The sequence below is a fragment of the Juglans regia genome, chromosome 6 (assembly GCF_001411555.2).
Source record: "Juglans regia cultivar Chandler chromosome 6, Walnut 2.0, whole genome shotgun sequence".
NCBI lineage: Eukaryota > Viridiplantae > Streptophyta > Magnoliopsida > Fagales > Juglandaceae > Juglans > Juglans regia.
Window position 1 is genome coordinate 35,684,006 of NC_049906.1, and position 23,118 is coordinate 35,707,123.

The following is a 23,118-nucleotide window of genomic DNA, read 5'->3' on the forward strand; positions in this document are numbered from 1 at the left end:
CGAATATAACGCACATGGGGATACAGTGCCATGCAATTGCTTTGGGATTTCTCTACGAATAAAACATATTCGATTACTATTTTTTTTTTAAGCCGAAAGAAGACTTTAAATATTCCTTGGAATAAAAACCTCTTTATTCTTTTCATTTCCTAGAAAGAAGCCCATCAATGGCCACCCAAAAAATGAGAAGAAAAGAGAAAAGAGAAAATGCAAAGAATCTCAATCTTTTCTTCTTCATCAAAAAATGCATTCCCATTCAAGTTAAAGAACCCAAAACCATGTCTTTTGGGACATTTTTCACATCAGGCTAGGACACCCATGAACACTATAAATGATGAGCTTACTGCTTCTAAGTCCTCATTCATTAGCAGCAGCCTAAACTTCCTTTCTCATTCCTTGACAGCCCCCCAGCACCTAAGATAGAGTTGGCAACAACAAAATCAAGAGCACATGAAGATAGCAGTACTTGTATGGCTTTTCTTCATTGTATCCCTCAAACTTCTTACTTATTCAGCATGCCAAAGCACTTTCACCCCACAAGCAGAAGATAAGCCGTATATGAATCCAAGAAAACAGCTTAACTGTAAGCACTTCATAATCTCTGTTTTTTAGGTTGATCTGTGTAATAAAGTAACCAATTAAGACCAAAATTAGTCAGTAATTATATTGTCTTTCTATTCAGACATGAATGACAGGAACAGAGAAGCAGGTGATCAAAGAAGAAATGATGTAGTTCAAGCAGCACGTCCTCTAAGGGTTTCCCAGAAGGCGAAAGCAATTTATGGTGGTGCCAATGACCTTAAGCACCCTCGTAATTCCCGTAGTGGAGCAAACTCCATTTTTGTTCGACCCTGTTTGGGGTTTTCAGTGTTGCTTAGGCATGTTGTACTTGGATTGCTCCTTCTTGTTTTCTTCTTTTGAACTCCACGGATGTGATCATTAAACTTCACTTGTGCCCTTTTTTCCCCAATGTTAAGGACCAGCTTTCTCAATTCTTCAGATTATATTACAGTCCAAAAGACCTCTGTTTATCACCAAACTAGCTTTAAGGTGATGATCTAATGAACTCAACACTGCCATAAGATGTTTAGACCTTGAGCTCTATGAACATGAAGCACTGCATGGAAAGAAGCCAAACCTAATAATTTCCTAGCTCAACCAAACTACAACTCCCCACCTATTAGCCCCAATGTCTGCATAATCTAAATTTATCAACATGCCAATAGCAATCAAATAATGCAGAGCTGATTTACAAAATATTGGCCCCATCAGCTCAAAGAATAACAAAATCCAAAATAAAGAACTTTTCTCAAGCAGGAAATGAGACGTGACACCAAGTAACGATTGCCAAGATTTCAATATACCTCACCTTCTTGCTCTCTTTCTTCTTATATTACTCTTAGTTCCCTTACTAAATTAAACATTGGAGAATTCCTTGGTCGGCAGCTTAGGCAAGCCTCCAATTATCTATAAAAAGGAATATGGAATCCTTCCCCATCCATTTGGTAGCACAAATCCGCTATTATGCATAATTCAAAAGCTGTCACATATTATATTAAATGGTCACTAACACGTTTAAAAGAACAAAAGGAGGAGTTCGGATTCTAGATTGCTCTTGGCAGAAGCTAAGCAGCAGTGCTTTGAAAAGATAAATTAGAAGTAGCTCAAGGCATATCTTTGGTAACAAAAGATGTTCATATTCTAGATTGCTCTTGGCAGAAGCTAAGCAGCAGTGCTTTGAAAAGATAAATTAGAAGTAGTATGTCTATGGAAATTTAATACGCATATCTTTGGTAAATATCGATTCACCATACAGGAGTAGATGAAAGTATGATCCTTGATACACAAATCCATTACAAATTAAACAGAACAAAACAATCACTACCGAAATCAACCGGACATGAGTTAATTAGACATAAATGGTAACTTAGACTACAGAATCTTTGTCAAGAGCTCCATAGACCAGCATGGAGAAGCTGCTTTCTGTAAACCATTCAAATCTCAATTCTGCCTGATCAAATTCGGAAAACATCTGTTTGAAACCTCTCATCATACAATCTCCAATGACCATACCTCTCTGTGTGAAAGACTGACCTTGGAATATAGAAATTTGGCTTTTTAATCTCCATATCCTTCAGACCCAATGATGCATTGGTGATATCCCGACCAGTCAAGTTCATACAACCAGACAAATCCAAGTACTTGAGGTTTGGACACCCTTCACATATCCAAGTAAGGCCCCTACCAGACAACTTGGAGAACTGAATTTCAAGATGCTCCAAATAAGGCAAAGATTTTCCAATGGCGGCAGCTTCCGAGTCCCCATCTTGTGGACATGCATTTAGATACTCGTCAGGGACAACTCCCACATGTTGGGAAGGATCCAACCAATTCATAAGGTTTCTCTTCAGAACTTTAAGGTTTGGGCAATTGCTTCCAATCAGTAGCAACGATGCATGAGAAATCTCGTAGCAATAGCTGATATCCAGTTCCCTAAGCTTGGTGCAATGGAAAGCTATATTAGCCATTGATCTATCAGTAACGTTCGGACAGCTCTTGATTGAAAGAACCTCAAGGTTTGGGCACCTGAACATGAAATATATGTCGAAATTCAATTTGTTTATTTATATCCTAATTAACCAACAGCAATCCAACAAGAGCAAACTTCTCAACGGGGATAACGATCTATAACTATACTAAGAAGCTACAACAGAAAAACTGATAAATCTGAATTCTGTATGAGAGAAAGATGACTTCATTAACAGAAAGACAAAGAGGTAGTTTTTTTCCCTGCTCTCTAAGTTTTTCATTAAAAAAAAAGCTATATAGCATCACAACAAAGGTCAAAACTTGGAAAGAACAATTCAATAATTCAAGTACAAATTCAAAAACAAAAACCCAACGGGTCCTATAACAAGAGAACCAATAAAAGCATATATATATGTATGAATATGAGTGCGCTGATGAGTATACCTTTCAGCGACGAATAAGAGAGAGGGATCAGAGCAGTGACGGGTGCGGATCTCAGAGAGGGATCCGTCGCTCCAAACGACGACGGATTGGAGCATGGAATCCATCTTCCTCTCGAAATCGGGGGCCCACCAGCTAGCCGAATCGGCGGCCGAGTCGAAGTGGGGCTCAAGGTCGAAAGACGAGTGGAGACAAGGGTCTTTGCAGGCTTGGAACCAGGACTTGCAGACGAGCATGGTTCCGCGCCATCGGTGCTCCAGGGTGAGCCGGGAGAGGATGTTGGCGAGACACTCATGGGTCAATTCCGCCCAGTCGGGCCCGGGTCCGGTTCCTGAATCGGTCTCTGCTCCTACGTCCTCGGTGTCCATTTCGAGGGTGGTTGGTTCGAAAGTGTCTGTCGGTAGTTTTGCTTGTCTTGTGGATAGAGCTTCTATAGACTTTAGTAGCCATCTCGCCACACACGTGTCGGCGCTGTCGCTCATTCATTTTTCCTGTTTGCTGTTTTTGCCTCCCCACCCCGCCTGGCGTTTAAGACGTGAAAAAAATGACAACAAAATTTTAGAGAATTCATTATTTTCATATTTAAAATTTCTTAAAAAATATATACTTTTTATAAATTTAAAATTTTTCTATTTAAAATTTTATATTGAATTAGCTATTAGATTTATCAAAATAATAATATAATATTATTTTTTTAATAGTAATATTCTTAATTTATTATTTTTTTCATATTTTATAATTATATTAACTATATGTTAATTAATAATTTAATTTGATACTTAAATTATTATTTTCTAACTTAAATATATTTTGACTCAAAATTAGAAAATAATAATTTAAGTAAATAAAATAATAGTTATAAAGTGTGAATAGTGAGTCTTCAAATTTAAAGATGAATTATAATGCACTAGAGTTCAAAGTTTCAAATTTTAGAATTTGGTTAATCCAATACAGTGATTTTAAACATGAATTTATCAAATTTTGAATATTGAACTTATTTGATGAGTTCAATGCCAATGCTCTAAAAGTCGGCAAACATCCTCAAACCTTCTTTAAAGAATAGTTTGTGAACATGAAATGTAGTGATAAGTTTAATCCAATATCATGTGTGTAAATTTTGTACATTTCTTTTGAAAGATGCAAGATTCATCATAAAAAAGTTAATTTTCTCATATGAATCTTATATTTCTCATATTTTTTGATTTTATTCTTGTTAAATTAATTGAGTTCTTCTACTTATCATCTATACTTCACATATTTGGTAAAAAAAAAATTCATGTGTAGTGTATAATGTAGAAATGATTAGTAAAATTTTTCTTTTTAATATGAATATACAGAACTTGCACAGTTAAAAATTGTATAAATCATTTCCAAATAGTGAATTTTGTCGATGGTTATGTTTCCTAGAGATTCTACCTTCAAATCATTACCTATCCTATGATAATGTCATTTTTGGAGGACATCGTTACATGAACGCCCTTCATGACAATTTCCAGTTAATTAAAAATAGATTGATGAAAATTCTTCACAAATCACTACACCTTTTTCGACAATGCACATTCCATAACATTACTCTTCAAGAAATTGTCCATTTCACAACAAAGTCCTTCTGAGCTAACAATGTTGTTCAAGACCATTAATAGGTGAAGACCAAGAAATTGGTCCCAAAACCTATTTTATTTTTGTTTTCTTCTATCACTTTTGTACTGTGATTATTGTATTTGGGTGTTTGTTGGGAAACCCCACCCCCACCCCCTCCTCATGTATCATCTTTTCATTTTCTAATGAAATTTGCTTGCTTAGAAAAAAAAAAGAAATTCTTGTAATGAAGATAGTATGAACCAGCCTAGGCAACATATTCAAGTACCAGCTCAAAGTACTAAGCAAATCTTATTGCATTTCCATCTCAATATCTGTTGCTAACTGATTTTGTGTGGTGTCTTCTTCTTCAAGGTGAATAAAATCTCCAAGGCTCTCAGATTCAATCTTGTATGATTATGTTTAATATATATATATATATATATATATATAGAGAGAGAGAGAGAGAGAGAGAGAGAGAGAGCAATTTGAATTGATTTAAACAATGTTCCCAAGTGTATGGTTTTTCGTAGGTGAACATATGAATGGAAATTAACAAAAACCTTCGTGTTAAAAAATATTGCCCTGTTCTTATGAAGGAACAATTATGAAGAAAAGCTAATGGGTTGCCATCATTTACATCTTACACAAGTTTAACTGTAGCCTCAACCAAGAACCGGTTGCCATCATTTACATCCTTGGCTGAAGTTTCCATTAGTTTGTTTATATAATCAATCACCTGAAAAATCCATCTGATAGTTCTGCTTCATCATGTGATCTGAATAAATTTTCCCAAATGAAACAAATCAAACATAAATTGGTAACATCTGAATCAAATGCAGATGTGTGTGCAAACACATGCAGACCGTATGTATGCAGAGGCTCTTCTCGGCAAAAAGGTGGGAAACTAAGGGCAAATAGAGAGGCTTACATGTTAAAAGAATTGAATATCATCAACTTAAAGTGTACACAAGATGAGAGGCAAAGAGATGAAGAGCAACTAGCTAGGCATGAGTTGGTGCTGTTTTATACAGTACAGATCATGATGTCAAACAAAAATGGTATATAAAGGGCAAATTCGTCCATGAACATATAACATAGCAGACACAGATGGAAGCCAATACAGAACTCCACCTGCAAGAAACATAAAATCAAAGGTATTTCTATACATTCATTGAAGGTGGAAAAGAAAAGATAGAAACGAACAAATTTTGGGGCAATAAATTTATTAAGACTTGAGAACACATGGATGCTAAACATATTGCCTCGTTTGAATTCAAAACTCATCTAAATTCATCTCAATTTATCTCATTTTATCATTATAATTTTTTTAAATTTTTACATAAAATATAATAAACAATTCAATTTTTTCAAATCTCAAATTTTTTTTTTTTAATTTTTACATAAAATATAATTAACAATTAAAATTTTATTTTACTATTCACAAACCATTTCAACACATTTTGAAATCCAAACTAAATAATACAGAGAAAAGAGAATATGAACTTGCTGCTCTCTGTTCTTCTCCGCCATTGTCTAAACCAAATAAAGAAATATTTTTTTTATCGGTCAAATGAGGGGTTTTAAAGAAAAATGTAATCCAATAACATTGGGGCACATTCCATGGACTGACAAAGGAGAAATCTCAAGATGAAAGGACTTTGATTTGCTTTACGCAATACGGAAAGCAATATTAAAGAACCAAATAAAGAACTATTAAAAAAAGCCAAGAGAAAAACGGAACGATTTGAGAGAGAGAGAGATGCTCCTGTACCATGTCTTGATAAAACCACAAAACATTGAAAACTTCACTGTATTTAGCAATTTCAAGCAGCAGCAGTAGTTGAGCATCGGAAATCAAATAATTTTGAATGGCAATTGTTTATGAATGGCTCGACATCAACTTTAACAACGCATAATCAATGGATTTGGGCAAATTTACTCCCAAGTACAAATACTTGAAATATGATGAACATCGAACATCTAATTATTTCAAATTTTATCTGCGTAAGGCTTAAAACAATATTAATTGCATCAAATCTCGCATTTTCCCTTCTTCATTCAAACTATATTTAAACTTAAAACTGAAATTTAGATCACTCTCTTCAAATACTTCCATCCAAGTGAACAAGCAACATCTGAAATAATTAAGGAATGAATTGGATAGAAACGAAATCAACTCATACATAAGGGCGAGCATGCGAGCGAACGCGACTAGGCGGGGGCGTAGAGGGGACGCCTGTACTCGTCGAAGTACTGATCGCGATCCACAAACACGATGGCATAGAGAGCATAGATGATTCCGGGAATGTAACCTAGAATAGTCAGGAGCAAACAAATGCAGAACTCAACCTGGAAAATCACAAACGGAGAGATTCATACTTTGTTTCATCAAAATGCATACAAGCAAAAACGAACATCAATAATATCTTTTTTAATAGGCAAGCAAGAAATTTTATTGATTTCATCGGTGGATCTTAGCACATAGCAAAATTTCTCAAAACTTTTACGAAGATAGTAATCATGGAGCTCAGAAGACAATAAAAAGAAAAGAATAGCTTCAATTACTCCTGAATTCCAGACAAAAAAAATAAAATTGTATTCAGTTCGTTGTCTTTTTAGTTTCTAAGAAACAGAGAGCGAGCGAGAGAGATAGAAAGATACGCTGCAACAACCGTGGCGGAAACAAACGCCCAAAGGAGGGAGCAAGATTGCGATGAGTATCTCGCAGAAGATCTCACAGCGACTCGGCATTTTCAACTGGTGTCCGTAAATACCGAGAGAGAAACAGAGTTCGTTCGGTTGCGATTTTTGAGATAAGAGAATAGCGGTGAGGAATCTTAATGGAGAAGGGAACAAAAGAGTCAAATAGGAGGTAGGGAGAGAGAGAGACAGAGAGAGAGAGGTTCCGATCTTGTAAGGACTACGGACTTCTCTGCGACCGCGGCAACAACGGACAAAAACGGTAGTTGAGGATCATTCATTGACCTATCAAACTTTGACATCTCATCAAAACGGTGTGGGGAACCCATTAAGGAATTTGGTCCACCAATATCTAACCGACCCAACAGCTCGTACAAAAATAGTACTGCTCAAATATAAAAATTATTTTATAAATTGATGAACCACGTCAAATTATATTAATTTATAAAATTTTTTTTATAAATTTTTTTTTGTAAGTAGAATATTTTCCTATAAAAATATATGTAAAAAAACAATAGTCTAATTTAAGAGTTTACATATTATTTTGCCATCCGTGGTAAATTAAATCATGGAATATTAACGGTTTAAAATTGAATTTTTGTTTTATACATTTTTACAGTAAAATCTAGTTTTTTATAAAATATCTGCATCGGGCTTGTACATTTAGAATTTGTATATATCATTATTTTTATTAGTTGAGGTCTCATTTCTTAATCTAAAATAAGTTTAACTTATTATATTAAATTATATACTTAATTATTCTTTAATATCAATTTTAGTAAATCTACTTATAAAATTTTAGGAATGAAAGTTCGAGACAGGTCTATTTCTATATATATATTATATTATATTATATTATATATTATATATTATTTTTTTTATAGAATTTATTCAGAATTTGCAAGCTCAGAAATTTATTCAGAGATTTGACGTTTCATTTATATATTTATTCAGAAATATGAAATATGAGGATAAAAAAATAAAATCACATGTTTTTAAGTGGGTGTGCAGGGTGTGAGGTTTATGTGTAGCACAACTCATGTTAATATGGAGAGGCACTGCTAATGGACAATTCTCAGTGAGGGGTGTTTATCATATGCAAAAAGAAATGCAAGACCGAGCTAAAGGGCAGTCTTCTAGCAGCAATAGACAGAAAGAAATTTGGTCAAGAATATGGAAACCGAACATACCAAATGTAGACAAAGTTTTCTTATGGAGAGCATATCTAGAAGCACTTCCGACAAACTTGAATCTCGATAAGAAGTAGGGCTACAAACGAATCGAGTTGAGTCGAATTCGAACAAGGGTACTCGAGCTCGATTAACATGTTTGCTCGCTCAAACTCGACTCAAACTCAAAACTCAAATATCCTTGTTCGAACTTGGTTCGTTAACCATTAATGTTGTTCGAATTCGACTCGAGCTCAACTAAAAATAAACAAACGACTCAAACTCGAGTAGCTCGAGCTCGAACTCGATTTTTTTATTTTGAAATTTTTGAGTCTTATCTTTTGATTAATATTTTTTTTTTAATTTTACAAAAAAACTCAAACCATTTAACTATTCAACCAAATAATTTTGATTCAAAATTCTTATGGTATAATTTTTTTTTTTTTATAAAAATAACTTATAGTGATAAATTAAAAAAATAATACACAAGATAAATGTAATAAACCTTTTGATTAATATTTTTTTTTTAATTTTACAAAAAAACTCAAACCATTTAACTATTCAACCAAATAATTTTGATTCAAAATTCTTATGGTATAATTTTTTTTTTTTTATAAAAATAACTTATAGTGATAAATTAAAAAAATAATACACAAGATAAATGTAATAAACCAAACTATTTAATACATATAGAGAATATAATAAATCAATAGTTGTAGTTGTATGATATATTATTATACAAATTATCCTATACACATTTTGGGAACATAACATATATATTAAATAAGGTAAACTATAAATAAATTAATAATATAAAATTAAGTATATAAAATATAACTAACATGTAATATATATATAACATATTTATATAAAACATATTTCGAGTTTCAAAACGAGCTTAAACGAGTCAAGTTGAGCTTATACGAGTTTTGTTCACGAGTCTAAATCGAGTCGAGCCGAGTTTATACAAGTTTTGCTCGTTTAATATTCGAACCTATATTAGTGTTTACGAACATCTCATTTATTAAATGAACCGAGTTCGAATTGAGTATACACGAGCCGGGCTCGAGCTATTCACGAGCTGTTCTATTCATTTGCAGCCCTAATAAGAAGAAAGTAGTGAAATATTTAAACTTTCACATTTTTTTAGAGGAGGAAAATCTGTTAAACATGTTCTTCAGGGATGTATTGCCGCACTAGATGTTTGGGGTCAATGTTCAAAGAAAATATAGAAGAGTAGATCACTAAAAAGACATTTATGGAAATTCTAAAAAATTTAAGTTAAATGTTTGAGAATGAGAATACGAAAGAGATAACAGTATTTACAAGAAGATTATGGTAGAAAAGGAATGGTTTTGCCTTCAAAGTAGAATTAACCCACCCAAACATTATGGTGCAACATTCAAAACAGATTCTGCAGGACTTGAAGGCAATGCATTTTGATAATTCTAGCAACTTGGGAACAACAAGAAATCATATACAGAGATGGGAACCTCCAAGTAATCAAGGGAGATTCTCTTCAAGTAATCCAAGCCAATACAAAAGTTGAGGATTGTAGCATTGGAATGCTTATCAATGATATCAAACATAAACTTTTAGGTTTTGATCATTGGTCAGCTAATCATGTTAGAATAGAGGCTAATGATGTAGTTCATGTTTTAGCAAAAAATGCCTTGCATATTTCTTGTGAGATTGTTGATATGGAAGCTAATCCATTTTGTATTCATTCCTTGTTATAAAGGAGATTATCAATAAAACAGCTTTCCTTTCGTTTTTTGTTGAAATTTTTTATTTATAAATCGGTGTAAATAACACACTTAATGAAGTACTTATAGACATAATTCGATTTAGAAGAAAAATTTTAAAATTTGAATCATGCCAAAAAAATCTTGCCATTTTTTTTAGAGTTATGTTTCACAGAAGTTCTACACTCTATACACCACTTAAAAATATATAATTTTATTTTCTTACTCTCATATTTTATAGAAAAGAGTGTGAGACTTATATTTAGAGTTTTTTTTTTTTTTTTTATAGAAAAATCATATCATTTAAATGATGTGAATGATATCTTCTCCGCACTGGCTAAAAAAAGATAACTTTTTTATCCGAAAATACTTCAATTTACAACACATGGCAATGTGTGGTTGGACTAGACAAGCTCACAACCTGCGAACGAACGTACCATAATAATATTTTTTATTATATTTAAATGAATAAAAATCAAAATAAAATTTAAAATAATATTATTTTATTACGTAATTATAAATCCCTTCCGAAAGTTGGACCTCAAAATGTTCAGTCCAGACCTTTTACGACTCCTTGACCCACGCGCATGTTTAGCGCGTTTATTTCGCACTTCATCTGTACCTCCTACCCAGTCCTTCTAGCCAGACCGCGAAGGAAAGTTGTAAAATCTCACAATCCCTCTCTCTGCGGTACTTTTTTCTTTCAATTCCATGGAGTTCAAGTTTCGAGCCGTTGATGGCCGACCGCAATTATATCCTTCCTCTTCTTCCGGCTTCGGATACTTCACCGAACAAGCATTGAGAGGTCCGTTAATATACATCATTTATCTATTATATGGTCCTGTTTGGTTGCTGAGAAATCAAATAGGCGAAAGGAAAACTTCCGAGTCTAATTTATTATACTGTTCTGGTTCAGTAGCTAATTTGGATGAGGTCAAGGTACTAAAAAAACAGGGTTTTTTAAGACCGTAGTTCCATTTCGTTTCCCACAGTTTCTCGGGAGCCAAAAACTCCGCTCATTCTCTTAAATATCGTTTCTCACTGATTTTTGCGGTGACCCTTTACTATCAACTGGTATTTCAGCTGCAGATCCGAATGCAATCCCGGAGCAAATGCGAAACCCGAGTAACGTTCGAGAAGCAATCCAGCGGGAGCTCGAGAAGGAGCGGATTAGAGAAGAGATAATCATGGCGGAGATCGCTCGGCGCCAGATGCTCGAAGCGGAGGTGAGGAGGGAGCTGATGATGGAGCGAGAAATGGTCATGCGGAGGCTCATGGCCGAGGGCTTGTCAGTTGAACCGAGGCTGCCATCGCTGCATCCCTTTGAGGGTTTGGCATTTCCTGGTCATGGCAGCGGATTTGATATGCTTACAATGCCAGCATCTCGGGAAGCTATGGTTCCTGATATTAAGAATTCGTTGGAGGTTAACAAGGATAAGTTAATCCTACTGGTCAGTTATCCATTATACATCACCTTACTGTTGTTTTTTGAGTGTCATAATTCTCTCTTGACGCTATTTTGCTTTTGATAGATATCTGATTTTTTTTATCCCTTCTGGGTTTGGTTTGGAGCAATATTGGTCTATGACATAATGGTTACGCATTCTACTGATGATTGTGCTTTTGCTACAAGCCTGCTCAAACTCATTAGGCATTGGTCTTATAACAGTTCTGTTGCCACCTTCTTCTTATGGGAGACTAGAGCCTGATTCCCTGCATGGATATTATATCAAAGTAATTGAAGTTGATGGTCTAATCCATACTGAAAGACACCATTTTGGATTGATTATGGGGAAATATAGGATTGGAGAGAACTGTTTAATGGGAAGATTGTTGGAGAGATCTCTCTATCTTTGAGGGACGAGGAGTTTGAAACCTGGATTCTAATCAAAATCAAAGTGCTGGAGGAGAATGAAAACGTTTTTTCAATTTTTATACACCAGCTTTGGTGCTTTGTGTTTTAACCATTAGTTAAAAAAGATGAAAACAAAGGCAAAATAAAGAATGCATCTTTGTATAGCTTTTCCCCCACCAGTCTGAGGCCAGATTGTTTCTGTTTGTTTTTTTGGTTGGGGGGAGGGGCTGTATGTAGGGAGGATGTAAGTATTAATGGTTTCCTTTCACACATTTGTTATCAAAACTCTAGTGGTCGGGAAAACAACCAGGCCTGTTTCAACATTAACTCACCCATTCTGTATTTTCTTTTCACTTTCACTTTCACTTTTGCATTTTGTTTTTGCTTGCTGTGTATGCATCTGGTGGCCATTCTACTTTTGGATCAGCACTTCAAAAGTCAGTCCTAAAGGGGCATCACAGTCATCAATTAGGTAGATTATATCCCTGGATCACTGCAGCTGTGGAGGTTTGCTATGACATTTTGTTACAGAGATGCTGCAGTTATGGAGGAGAAACGTAATCTACATTGATGATTCTGATGGTCCTTGGGTATTGATTTTTCATCTATTGGTTCAATTGGAGAAAGCTGCCTTGTGCATATGCAGCCGGCCGCAGTAGTGGCCTTGCTTTAAGGTATGCCCAACAATGATATTTGCTTGTCTTACATTGGTGGTTTTGACTGAGAAGTGATGACATTTACATTTACATGTATTTACTATTTAGGCTTGCTATTAGGGGGGAGCACCAACCCAGTCGGAGTCAGAATCTCCTAAATCCGACTCTGACTACAACTTTGTCGAAGTTTGAATCCTAACTCCGACTCCGACTCCGACTTGTGTAATGTCCGATCTGACTCCGACTTGTCGGAGCGGAGTCGGATTTGGGCTTTTTTAGTTTTTTTTTTTAACTTCATATTTATCCCATTTTTAAACAATACTTTTTTATGGGCTTGCAAATTTTTATACTTATTTATAACTTATTTCTATACTAGACTTATTTTTAGTGTCTAATTACATGTCATTATATTTTAGTAAATTAGTATTATATATTATTAACTTATTATACTAGACTCATTAGTTATTTTTATACTAGTGTCTAATTTATTTATATACTAGACTTATACTATAGGGTTTAATTACATGTTATTATACATTAGTATTACATGTTATTATACTAGTGTCTAACTTATTTGTAACTTAATTATATATTAGACTTTCTAGTGTCTAATTTCATGTTGTTATTCTTTAGTAAATTAGTATTTTGTGTTATTAACTTATTATACTAGACTTATTTCAATACTAGTGCCTAACTTATTTCTATACTTGAGAATGTATGGTACTAATACTATGATGTTTCCATATACTAAACTATTATTAATCTATTTATATTATGTATAAGTATATCATTTTATAATAAGTAGATCATACTAGTATATTATTGAATTTAACTATATAAGTTTTTGTTATATAACTATATAACTATACTAGTATATATGATCAATATATACATAAATATATATTTTTATAAGATATGTACAATATTGAAGTCGGATTCGGAGTTGGAGTTGGAGTTGGAGTCGGAGGGCAAAGTCGGAGTCGGAGCATAAAGTCGGAGTTGGTCAGGAGACACCTCCGACTCGACTCCAATTTCGACTGAAAAATTAAAAAAAAAATTCCAACTCTGATTTTGTTTTGTCGGAGTCGGAGCCGGATTCGGAGTCGAATTTTCAGATTTTTGCTCAGCCCTACTTGTTGTGTATGCGGGTAGCAATTCTACTTTTGTATCAGCACTTCAAAAGTCAGTCCTAAAGGGGCATCACAGTCATCAATTAGGTAGATTAATTCCCTGGATCACTGCAGCTATGAATGTTTGTTATGAAATTTTGTCACACCCCGTCCCTCTAAGGCTTGCAAAGCTAGAGGAACTAGATGTTATTAACCTTAAAACATACATTATTTATATCAGGCATTAAAGATCTCATAAATAAAGTATTCACTAGATATTTTAATAAAAGAAATCTCTAAAAAATAAGCATCTTGTTCAATAGCCTTTATTTAAAATATAGTAGTCTAACTTGTGCTAAGCATTGCGGAAACGTAAAAGTATTTACGTTTCCGCAATGCTTAGCACAAGTTAGACTACTATATTTTAAACAAGTACTATTGAACAATATGTTTATTTTTGTGAGATTTCTTTTATTTAAATATCTAGTGAGGACTTTAATTATGAGATTTTTTATGTTTGGTGCAAAAAATGTCTATTTTAAGGTTAGTAGTATCTGGTTTTTCTTGCTTCACAAGTCGAGGGACGGGGTGTTACACATTTTGTTACAAAAATGCTGCAGTTATATAGGAGAAACTTAATCTATATTGATGCCTCTGATGGTCCTTGGGTATGATTTTTCATCTGTTGGTTCAATTGGAGAAAGCTGCCTTATGTGTAAATAACTCAACTGCTTGAAGGGTAGCCCGATAGAACCAAAAGAAGTATTCGTAACTTCCAATCCCCCTCCTGCAGGTCCTCCTCCCCCTCATTCATGGCATAACTAGGGTTTTGTTATAGTGATATACAGACTAAAAAAGTGTTGTTCATAAGCCATTTATATCTGAATTTACTTAATACCTAAAATTTGATATAAAGATTCAAATTGTGCATAAAGTAAATAAATGAAATGGAAGGATTTCTTCTGCCAAGGATTATGAATATATATTTTTAATTATTCTGACTAAGTTCAAAGGATCCTTATTGAAAATCATAAGATTTTGTAAATCTGATATTAGAATCATAATTGTTGGAGCCCAATGATCTACGAACTGCTGGAATCTTAGCGAAATTATTAGAATATTAGTTATGAATAATTTCTGATAGAATTCTGCGATTTTCTCAAAGATCTTTTGATATATGATTTGAATCCCCAACTCTGCCAAAACTGACAAGTTCAAATCTTAAAGCTTTTGAAGTGTGGCTTAATCATAGTAATGAACTTGGTTTAATCTTTTGTTCATAGTTTTCCATTTTCTTAGTCCTAATATGGGCAAAGGTGAATATTAAGCCCCAAATTGTCTGCACTGGGACTCTGAATGTACTGTCAAACAAAACCTATATGCATGATCTCCTGATTGAAAACTGGCAATTTGGGCATTACACCACATGCCAATCTGCATGACCTATTAACTATTAAATAGACGAGATATAATAATACAAATTAGAATGAATTTTGTGGTTAAATATGTGAGAAGTATTGATGTAGCCATCGTTAGAATAAGACATGTTATTTGAATCCATATTCTATCATTTAGGTAGACTTAATTTTCCCCCTGGTAAAAACACGTAGTTTGCAATGTTCCCAAACTCTCTAATGAAGGAATTCCCTGTATCACATCCATAAATTCTAGCCCTCTCTTTCCACTGTTCAAATCTGATTCCGTATACCAGTTATTTTATTTCTCGCAAAGGTGTAGAATACACGACTTATTATTGTGTATAGCTATTGATATTGTATATACATGATTATTGGGTTATACACGAGTTCCTTGCAGGCTAAGCCCAACTCAAATCTTTCTGGAGGAAAGCAGAAAGCTGTGACCCCACCAGCAGGGAGCTCTAGTGAGCTCCAACCATATGGTTTGAAGAAAAGACCCAAGGAGGAGTGGAGTTGCGCCCTCTGTAAGGTCAGTGCCACAAACGAGAGAGGTTTCAACGATCACCTTCAAGGAAAGAAGCACAAGGCCAAAGAAACTGGGCTTAGAGCTAAGAGAATGGGCAAGATTGCTAGCTCAATACCACCGCCAAAGGACACTTCAAAGCCTTCTCAGCTTACAGAGACCACAGATTTTGGAAGCTTGGGACTGAAAGCAAGAGTAGACGGGGAATCACTTCAACAGAATGAAATTGGGGCTGGTTCAGACCATAAAATCCAGATGACAGAAAATTTGAAGAAAAATGAGCAGGTTCCAGTGCTGAAAAAACGAATTGCAGAAAATTCTAAGAAGAGAAAGGGCACTGCACTAGCGGAGGGAGCTGAGAAAACAACAGAATATAAGAAGCAGAAGCAATTCAAGTTTTGGTGTTCAATGTGTCAAATTGGTGCCTACTCTCAAGTGGTGATGGAGGCTCACGAAAAGGGAAAAAAGCACAGGGCTCGGCTTCAGAATCTTGGTAAAAAAGATGGAGTTGTTGCAACCACATTCGACAAGGCATCATCTGATGATACTCAGAAGGCAGTAGATACAGATCTGGTGGCCAAAGCAGCAAAGAAGTCAAATGCTACTCAAAAGACAGTTGTAATGACCGAAGAAGAAATTGAAAAGACCACAACAACTGTTGATGCAGATGCAGAAAACTCAGGTTCTCTCTCCAATGCAATTTAATTAGTGGAGATGGGGGGATGCCAGAGTTAGGTCACTATTTCTGTTTATAGCTAGTGAACAACGTGACTATTTTCTATGACTAAGTTTAATCTGGTCAAGGACAGGTATCATTTCAAAAGCTGGAATACTCCACACAATGATTTAAAGATTGACGGTTTCTCTGCTTACAAGTCTGAAAAAGGAAATTGAAGATTCACAAGTAAAAGAAGAGCTGAAATTATAATCCGAGTAATTATCACAGGGCCTTGGACACACTAGAGTCGATTAGAGACATGTTCAACACGAAATTGTCATATAAGCATTCATTTAAAAGATAAGTTTAGCTTTTAATGGTTGTGAAAGGATTGTTCTTCCTTGTGGAAAATTTAGATGAATATGCATTTTTAAATGTGCTCCTGGCAAATCTTTTTCCATACTTAACTTGAGTCACTATTCATTCTCATACTCCACACTTATAGTTTTTTCGTAGGGAGTAGGGAAGTTTTTCATATGATGTGGGGTAGTGAATAGTGACTGATGAGAATAATTTTTCTTATCTCCAAAGGGTGTGCAAATTAGATGTGGAAAGCACAGACAAGCTGCTTAGTGGCCATTGCTTTCTTACCCAAAGGGTCATGAAAGGACAACATGAGTTTCATTTCCTGGCATCCACCTTCCACAATCTCCAATCCTTTAACAACAAACTATCCTAAAATCGTTAGCTTCCACGCAAGCTGAAAAGCATTATCATTATTTACAAGAAAAAAAAAAAAAAAAAAAACGAAGGAAAACAAAGTAGCTACCGACCTTGTTTCTCCACCAAGGAAAACAACAATAACCAGCTCGCTGGCCATTTGCCTTCCCACCTTCCCAAGTAACAATAAGTACAACAATGACTTCCTTTGCCAGTATTCTCCCACCTTCTCCAATCCTTGGAAGGAACAGCAAACAACTCTATACATGTGTTCGTTTCGCACAAGCTAAAAGCCAAACCAAAACCAATAATCAGCCAGTCGGGATAGATGAAAGGAAAGGAAATGAGTACTGCTACATTCACAAATGAACTATACAAAAATAATTCTACAAATTGACGTGATTTCATCTAATCCGTTATATCTACTTTACAATAAAAATAATTTTATATTGTGACGAATTACATAAGTTTGTAAGATTATTTTTATATAATTTCTTTGTAGCTAAAATATTTTCCAAAGGAAATTGTTTTTTTTTTTGTTTTCACATTTTAAGTGTGATTGACTAATTAAACCATTTAAAATACTCTATATTAATCGATACGACTTTGAATAATACATCTAAGATGAAAAGTAACATTCCCTGGGACAAAATTCTAGTCTGTAGATTTTGACCTAGTTTCTAAGGGAGGAGGGTAAGAGGTTATTTTCTGTCAACCATTACGATCGATTTGAATATAGAAACGATTTTATCTCATCTCATCATTATAATTTTAATCAAATTTTCATATAAAATATAATAGATAATTCAACTTTTTTAAATTTTAAAATAAAAATAATATTAAAAAATAATATTCTAACAATATTTTATTCAACTTTCAACTAAAATCATTTCATCTCATCTTACTATCTATATGGGCCGGCAATGGAAAAATAAAAAAACACAGCCACCACTACCCCACCTGTAATTCCTTCCATGCCATACAGAACATGAGTATCATAATCGACACAAATTGATGAACAAAGGGTGTAAGCCGGCCACCTGCATTCCAAAATTATGGCAAGCTTCCAAATTTACTTCTAGTTTACTTCGCCAAAGCTTTTATATAAACTAAAGAATAGTTATATGTAGACACATATATGATTCCTGATCATCAATTCCATTGTTTCATCTATATATTCTATCTATAAAACTATTTTTACTTTACACTGGAGGAAAGAACCTCGAAACTTGCAAAAGAAATGAAAATTAAGAACATGACAATGCAGGGCAACCATTTTTACCCCCACCAATACTTGGGATCTTCAATTGCAAATCGAATCAAGACCTTAAACTCTTAAAGCCACCTGATCTTGCCATGAAATCTTCCTTTTCCCGGCTCGATTGGACCCATTTCCCATATTCCTACAAATTGATAACTTCGTATCATTGAGCTGCTCATCACTTCCACCCCTAAGTAAACTTTTCTTCGGCTCGTCCCTTCCTGATGGCTCAGAATCTGACTGCAATTCCTCGTCTGTCTGCAAACAGAAAAATCAATAAAAATATTAGCTCATAAAAAGGGAGCAAATGCAAGAACTTAAAGCTCATAATTGACATTGGTTATTAGACAATACCAAAATCTGGTTCAAGTCAAAAACTGGAGTAATGTGTCGCTTGGTAGCATCTTTTCCACTGTAGATCCTTTCCTTCAGGTTCATGTCAAATATTGGTGCAGAACCTTGCAAAGCAGCTTCCTTTCCACTGAAAGTTCTAGCCTTCTGGTTTAAGTCAAAGATTGGAGCAGGTTTCCGCAAGGTGGCTTCGGCTCCATTGTAAATCCTTTCCTTTCGGTTTAAAACAGGGGCTGGAACCGGGGGTCGTAATGCAGCTTCCTTTTTACTGTTATTCTTTCCTTTTGTAGCACCAGTATGTCGGACATCAAACTTCTGTGGTAGCACAAAATCCTGCTTTGGCTGTGGGTTGGGAAGCTGGTTTGCAGTCAAGTTTTTGTATCGTTTCCTCAAAAATCTGCAGTTAAAGATATACAAGATGGCCAAGTTACAAATTGCATCATAGTAGATTTGTCCAAATCCATCAACAATTTGAAGATGTTATACCGGACTTCTGCTGAAAGGGTCAACTTTTTTTGTTTCATCATCTGCAATTTCTTCTTCATTGCCTCTGTTTCCTGAAATATACTTTAATATTATGCATACATCTCTAGGCAAATTGAAGAAAATCAAAGCCATACATAAAGACTCTAAATTACGGTTAGCCAAGAACTCATAAACCAAACAATGTAAATATAATCAGCAAGAGCAAAACGAAAATAAATGCATTGAAGAAAGTTTAATAAGGTCAAACTAAACGGAAATTTCAGATGAACTGGGAAGAAAAACCTACAAAATAATAATTGAAACCTCTACATATAAGTTAAGAGGAAAATTAAGCTTATAAACTTGAAAAACTGACTGCGAACAAACACACAGACTAGCGGGAAGACAGAAAAGAAGATGATAAAGAGAACTAGTAAAGTTCAATAGACAAAAGTTTCTAGCCAGGGAATACTTCTTTCTTGTGTACATGCCTATTTCATTTGTATCATTAAATTTACTTACTTATATAAAAAAAAAAAAAAAGTTTCTAGCCAGGGGAAATATACGATTAAACTCATGATTACTCGACACCGATAATATCTCCTCTATATGAATAAACCCCCTACCACCCACACCCCTCAAAACAGAAAAACCATTAATTGTAGTAACCATCGTTGATGGGTATTCATTATATTTGAAACAAAAAGTACCAAAGAAAACATCGTATTTAAAATTTAATTTCCATTTCATCCTCTATCAGCTTTTTTCTCAGCAACGAACCATAGCGTAGGGTAAGAAAATTAAAAAAAAATTTGAGAAGAAAACGGAGAAATTGAAATCTTTTTGGCTTTGTTTATTCAAGATCTTAGCTTTCCTGAAAACAAAAAGGAGAAAATCAAATAAGACCCGAAATACTAATTTATCTTCCATATAATCAGTTTTCAAACATCACAGAGCACACAAATCAAGGAAACCAGAAAACTATGAACAAAACCCACCAGAAAATCAAACAAAATATCAGATCCCATGAAACGCACAAAAGAAAGTTTAAATCCATGAATTCACACAAATGAAATTACCTTCTGTAGCTCTTCAAAGTCCTGCAAAAGACTCTGGTGCTTGAACCTGGTCCTTGAGTCCTCGTACACGGCATACGGAGAAGGCTTCATAACAACAGCCCCTTTCATTTTCTTCATCAGATCACACAAAAACAGATCCCAAAAGCCAAGAACCAGCAAATACGGAAAGAGCGGAGAGGGGGAGAGAGAAACAGAGAGATGGGCAATAAAAAGAAAGAAAGAGATGGGTTAGAAATAATGAAAGAGTGGAGGCTAGAGAGACGGAATAGAGAGAAAGAAAAAGGAAAGACAAATAAGAAGGAGAGATAGAGGGGAAGAGGTAAGAAGGTTCTTGCTTTCCCTGTTTTCTCTGTGAAACTCTGACCGAGACAAGAAGCCCAAAAAAGCCCACATAACTCGGTGAAAAATAATGTTCTTTTGAGAGACAGTGATGAAGATGGGAATTTTTTGGGGGGTTGCAGAAGGGTAATGTTGGCAACATGTTTTTTTGAGAGAGAGAGAGAGAGAGTCTGTGAGATAGGTTCGGTTGGAGGACATTTGAAAACATCCATCTTCTCTTTCTCTCCTTTCCTATTCTTTCTTTCTTTCTTTCTTTCTTTTTTGTTTTTCTTCCGCGTAAGTTTTGGTCCAGATGGGCCATAAGAGAGAGTTGGGTGGTGTGGACTCTTCTTTGATTTTTTGATAGGGAGGTAAGTGTTGCACCTGTGCTAGAGAGAGAACGGGGAAATTTAGAGAGAGAGAGAAGAGATAGAGATAGAAGAGAGAGAGGGAGAGAGATGAGGAGGGTGGGTTGGCTGGGGTGCCGAAAAAAAGCAGTAGTAGCTAAATTGGATACATGGTGCTGTTAGCCTGTTATAATGATCTGATGTGCTGTTGCAGTTTTGTTGTTGGTATTTCCTTAACTTTAGGCTTTGGGGATGGGTTGGGTTTGTGAAGGTTGTTGTGATGGTGGTGTTTCTCCTGAACTGGGAAGGTGCTTTTCCTTCATTCTCACATTATTATACCAGGTCAATTGGATGTGAATTTACTGTTATAACCATTTTGGTCTTTTGTTTTGATGCTAAAGATGCCGATGCTGATGCTCAGAGAGATGCTGTTTTGCACTCTCCTTCCTGTTTTCACACCCAATTAGCTTTCCAGCATTTGGCAGATTAAAGTGGAACAATACTCAAAATTCCGGTTCCAGCCAGATACAAAAAAGAGTTGTCTTTATCCAATTCCGTGAATGGTTTTGGCAGGGTATCTCAAAGACATTTAACTTCCTTCTAAGGGTATATTGGTAAGTTCATGTACCATCATCATCGTCATCCTATTCCCATTGAATATAGAAGTTCGTATTCATCCAGACTTACCTTCTGGACTTCTTGTGAGACCACCCTGCCTGCCTGCCTACCTAGCCACTATTAAAGTTGTCCTTAATGCTTGGGGCCAACCAAGCTGAGATTCTGCCACTTCATGAACCTTTGCTTATATTCCTCACAGAAGATTTGAGAGCCAATCAATCTACCAGACTGACCTTAGTGGTACACACTGTTAAATTGTTGATTCCCACCATAGCAGGAGCTCTAATAAGTGCTGTATTGATACATAATAATAATGCCTTTGAGTAGTGGACACGATTGTGTTGAGTTTGTGGAAAGATCAAATTTACTTATAAGCTTACTTATTGACATCCTAAATACATTCAATTAAGATTGTTCATTCGGGCTGGGTTTTTTCCCGGTCCGAAACCCGAATACCCGCTTTTCGGTTCCTGGTTCCAGCTCGGATTAAATCCGGGCCGAAATCCGAATTATAAAATCCAGACCTATACGGTCCAGATGTGGGTGACTTAAAGCGGTTCCAAATTTCCAATCCGGTACCCGCATTTATACCTAAAAACAAAATGCCCCTTCGTCGAGTACCAGTTCATCTCTTTCTTAGGTTTAGCTTTCATCTGTCCCCCCTCTCTCTTCAAGTTCCTCTTCCCAGTTCATCTTCTTTCTTAGGTTTAGCTTTCATCCGTCCCCTCTCTCTCTCTCTCTCTCTTTTCTTCGAGTTTCTCACTTGTGGCTCCGTCGTCTTCTTCTCTCTCTCTTTCTCTCTCGTGCTGAAACCCTAGCTCTTGTCACTCTTCCTCTGCTGATCGAAGATCTGTTCCTCGTGGCCGTCATCTTCTACTTTTTCGCTCCGTCATCGACTTCTACAACCAAGGTTAGTTTTTCTCCATTTCGCATACTCTCTGTGTTGGTGCTATTATTTCGATTTGGGTTGTGAAATATTATCTCTGTGTTAGTTCTTCTTGACAAATCGAAGGTTTGTATTTCATTCTTTAGGAAATATCCCCGAAACCCATGCCTTACATTTCCAAATCTGTATTTTTTGACAATGTTTTATATTTGTAAGCATGTGGAAAAGGATTAGAATATGTTTTGGGTTTGTTTTTAAACGTGGGGCTTTATTTATTTATTTGGGTCTATTATATGCTATTATTTTGCTAGATCTGCTATTTTTTATTGTCTTGGCTTGGTTTTTACAACTGGGTTTTTGTTCTATCTGTTGATTTTGGGTTTATTTTTATGTGAATGTTTGAATGGAGTAGTCTGGAAGAAAACAGAGCCAAACTCTATTCCTGATGGTGGTTTTGGATAGTTTTTCTGATCTCCTTGAGCTTTTTGTTTGATTCCATAAAAGGGGAAGTACACTACTATCAACGTCACCTTAAAGATTTTATGGAATAAAATTGAAGAAAAAAGAAGAGAAGCAAATGGATCTAGATATTCTAAGAAACCATCATAATCTTCATGATCATTAACACCAGCATCACCAAAACCAGATGAACAAAAAACGAAGTGGAATCATTTCAACATGCATTTAAG

General features: G+C 35.1%; 5 protein-coding genes across 8 annotated transcripts; 2 read left to right on the forward strand and 3 right to left on the reverse strand.

Moving 5' to 3' along the window:
* The first annotated feature begins 247 nt into the window (after positions 1 to 247).
* On the forward strand, positions 248 to 992 carry LOC108996829. Its single transcript, XM_018972859.2, has 2 exons — positions 248 to 583; positions 683 to 992. Exons 1-2 carry the CDS (start codon positions 451 to 453, stop codon positions 919 to 921), a joined length of 372 nt encoding a protein of 123 aa, XP_018828404.1. The 5' UTR covers positions 248 to 450; the 3' UTR covers positions 922 to 992.
* Positions 993 to 1,764: 772 nt separating this feature from the next.
* Positions 1,765 to 3,396, reverse strand: LOC108996828 (F-box protein SKIP1). The gene is made up of 2 exons (XM_018972858.2): positions 2,974 to 3,396; positions 1,765 to 2,586 (listed from the first exon to the last, which is right to left on the reverse strand). Exons 1-2 carry the CDS (start codon positions 3,336 to 3,338, stop codon positions 2,016 to 2,018), a joined length of 936 nt encoding a protein of 311 aa, XP_018828403.1. The 5' UTR covers positions 3,339 to 3,396; the 3' UTR covers positions 1,765 to 2,015.
* A 1,704-nt stretch (positions 3,397 to 5,100) lies between these two features.
* LOC108996740 (UPF0057 membrane protein At4g30660-like) lies at positions 5,101 to 7,430 on the reverse strand. Of its 2 annotated transcripts, none has more exons than XM_018972761.2 (3): positions 7,213 to 7,430; positions 6,735 to 6,900; positions 5,101 to 5,682 (listed from the first exon to the last, which is right to left on the reverse strand). In XM_018972761.2, exons 1-2 carry the CDS (start codon positions 7,300 to 7,302, stop codon positions 6,763 to 6,765), a joined length of 228 nt encoding a protein of 75 aa, XP_018828306.1. In that variant the 5' UTR covers positions 7,303 to 7,430; the 3' UTR covers positions 5,101 to 5,682; positions 6,735 to 6,762. The 2 variants fall into 2 exon arrangements, with proteins under 2 accessions (XP_018828306.1, XP_018828305.1); XM_018972760.2 differs by having other exon boundaries at positions 5,101 to 5,326; positions 7,213 to 7,413.
* Positions 7,431 to 10,738: 3,308 nt separating this feature from the next.
* LOC108996836 (UBP1-associated proteins 1C-like) lies at positions 10,739 to 16,903 on the forward strand. Of its 3 annotated transcripts, none has more exons than XM_018972866.2 (3): positions 10,739 to 10,970; positions 11,237 to 11,616; positions 15,601 to 16,903. In XM_018972866.2, exons 1-3 carry the CDS (start codon positions 10,877 to 10,879, stop codon positions 16,429 to 16,431), a joined length of 1,305 nt encoding a protein of 434 aa, XP_018828411.2. In that variant the 5' UTR covers positions 10,739 to 10,876; the 3' UTR covers positions 16,432 to 16,903. The 3 variants fall into 3 exon arrangements, with proteins under 3 accessions (XP_018828411.2, XP_018828413.2, XP_018828412.2); XM_018972868.2 differs by having other exon boundaries at positions 10,740 to 10,970; positions 11,255 to 11,616; XM_018972867.2 differs by having other exon boundaries at positions 10,740 to 10,970; positions 11,249 to 11,616; positions 15,601 to 16,902.
* Positions 16,904 to 18,119: 1,216 nt separating this feature from the next.
* LOC108996838 lies at positions 18,120 to 21,210 on the reverse strand. The gene is made up of 4 exons (XM_018972869.2): positions 20,261 to 21,210; positions 19,203 to 19,273; positions 18,720 to 19,113; positions 18,120 to 18,623 (listed from the first exon to the last, which is right to left on the reverse strand). Exons 1-4 carry the CDS (start codon positions 20,375 to 20,377, stop codon positions 18,432 to 18,434), a joined length of 774 nt encoding a protein of 257 aa, XP_018828414.2. The 5' UTR covers positions 20,378 to 21,210; the 3' UTR covers positions 18,120 to 18,431.
* Positions 21,211 to 23,118: the final 1,908 nt, after the last annotated feature.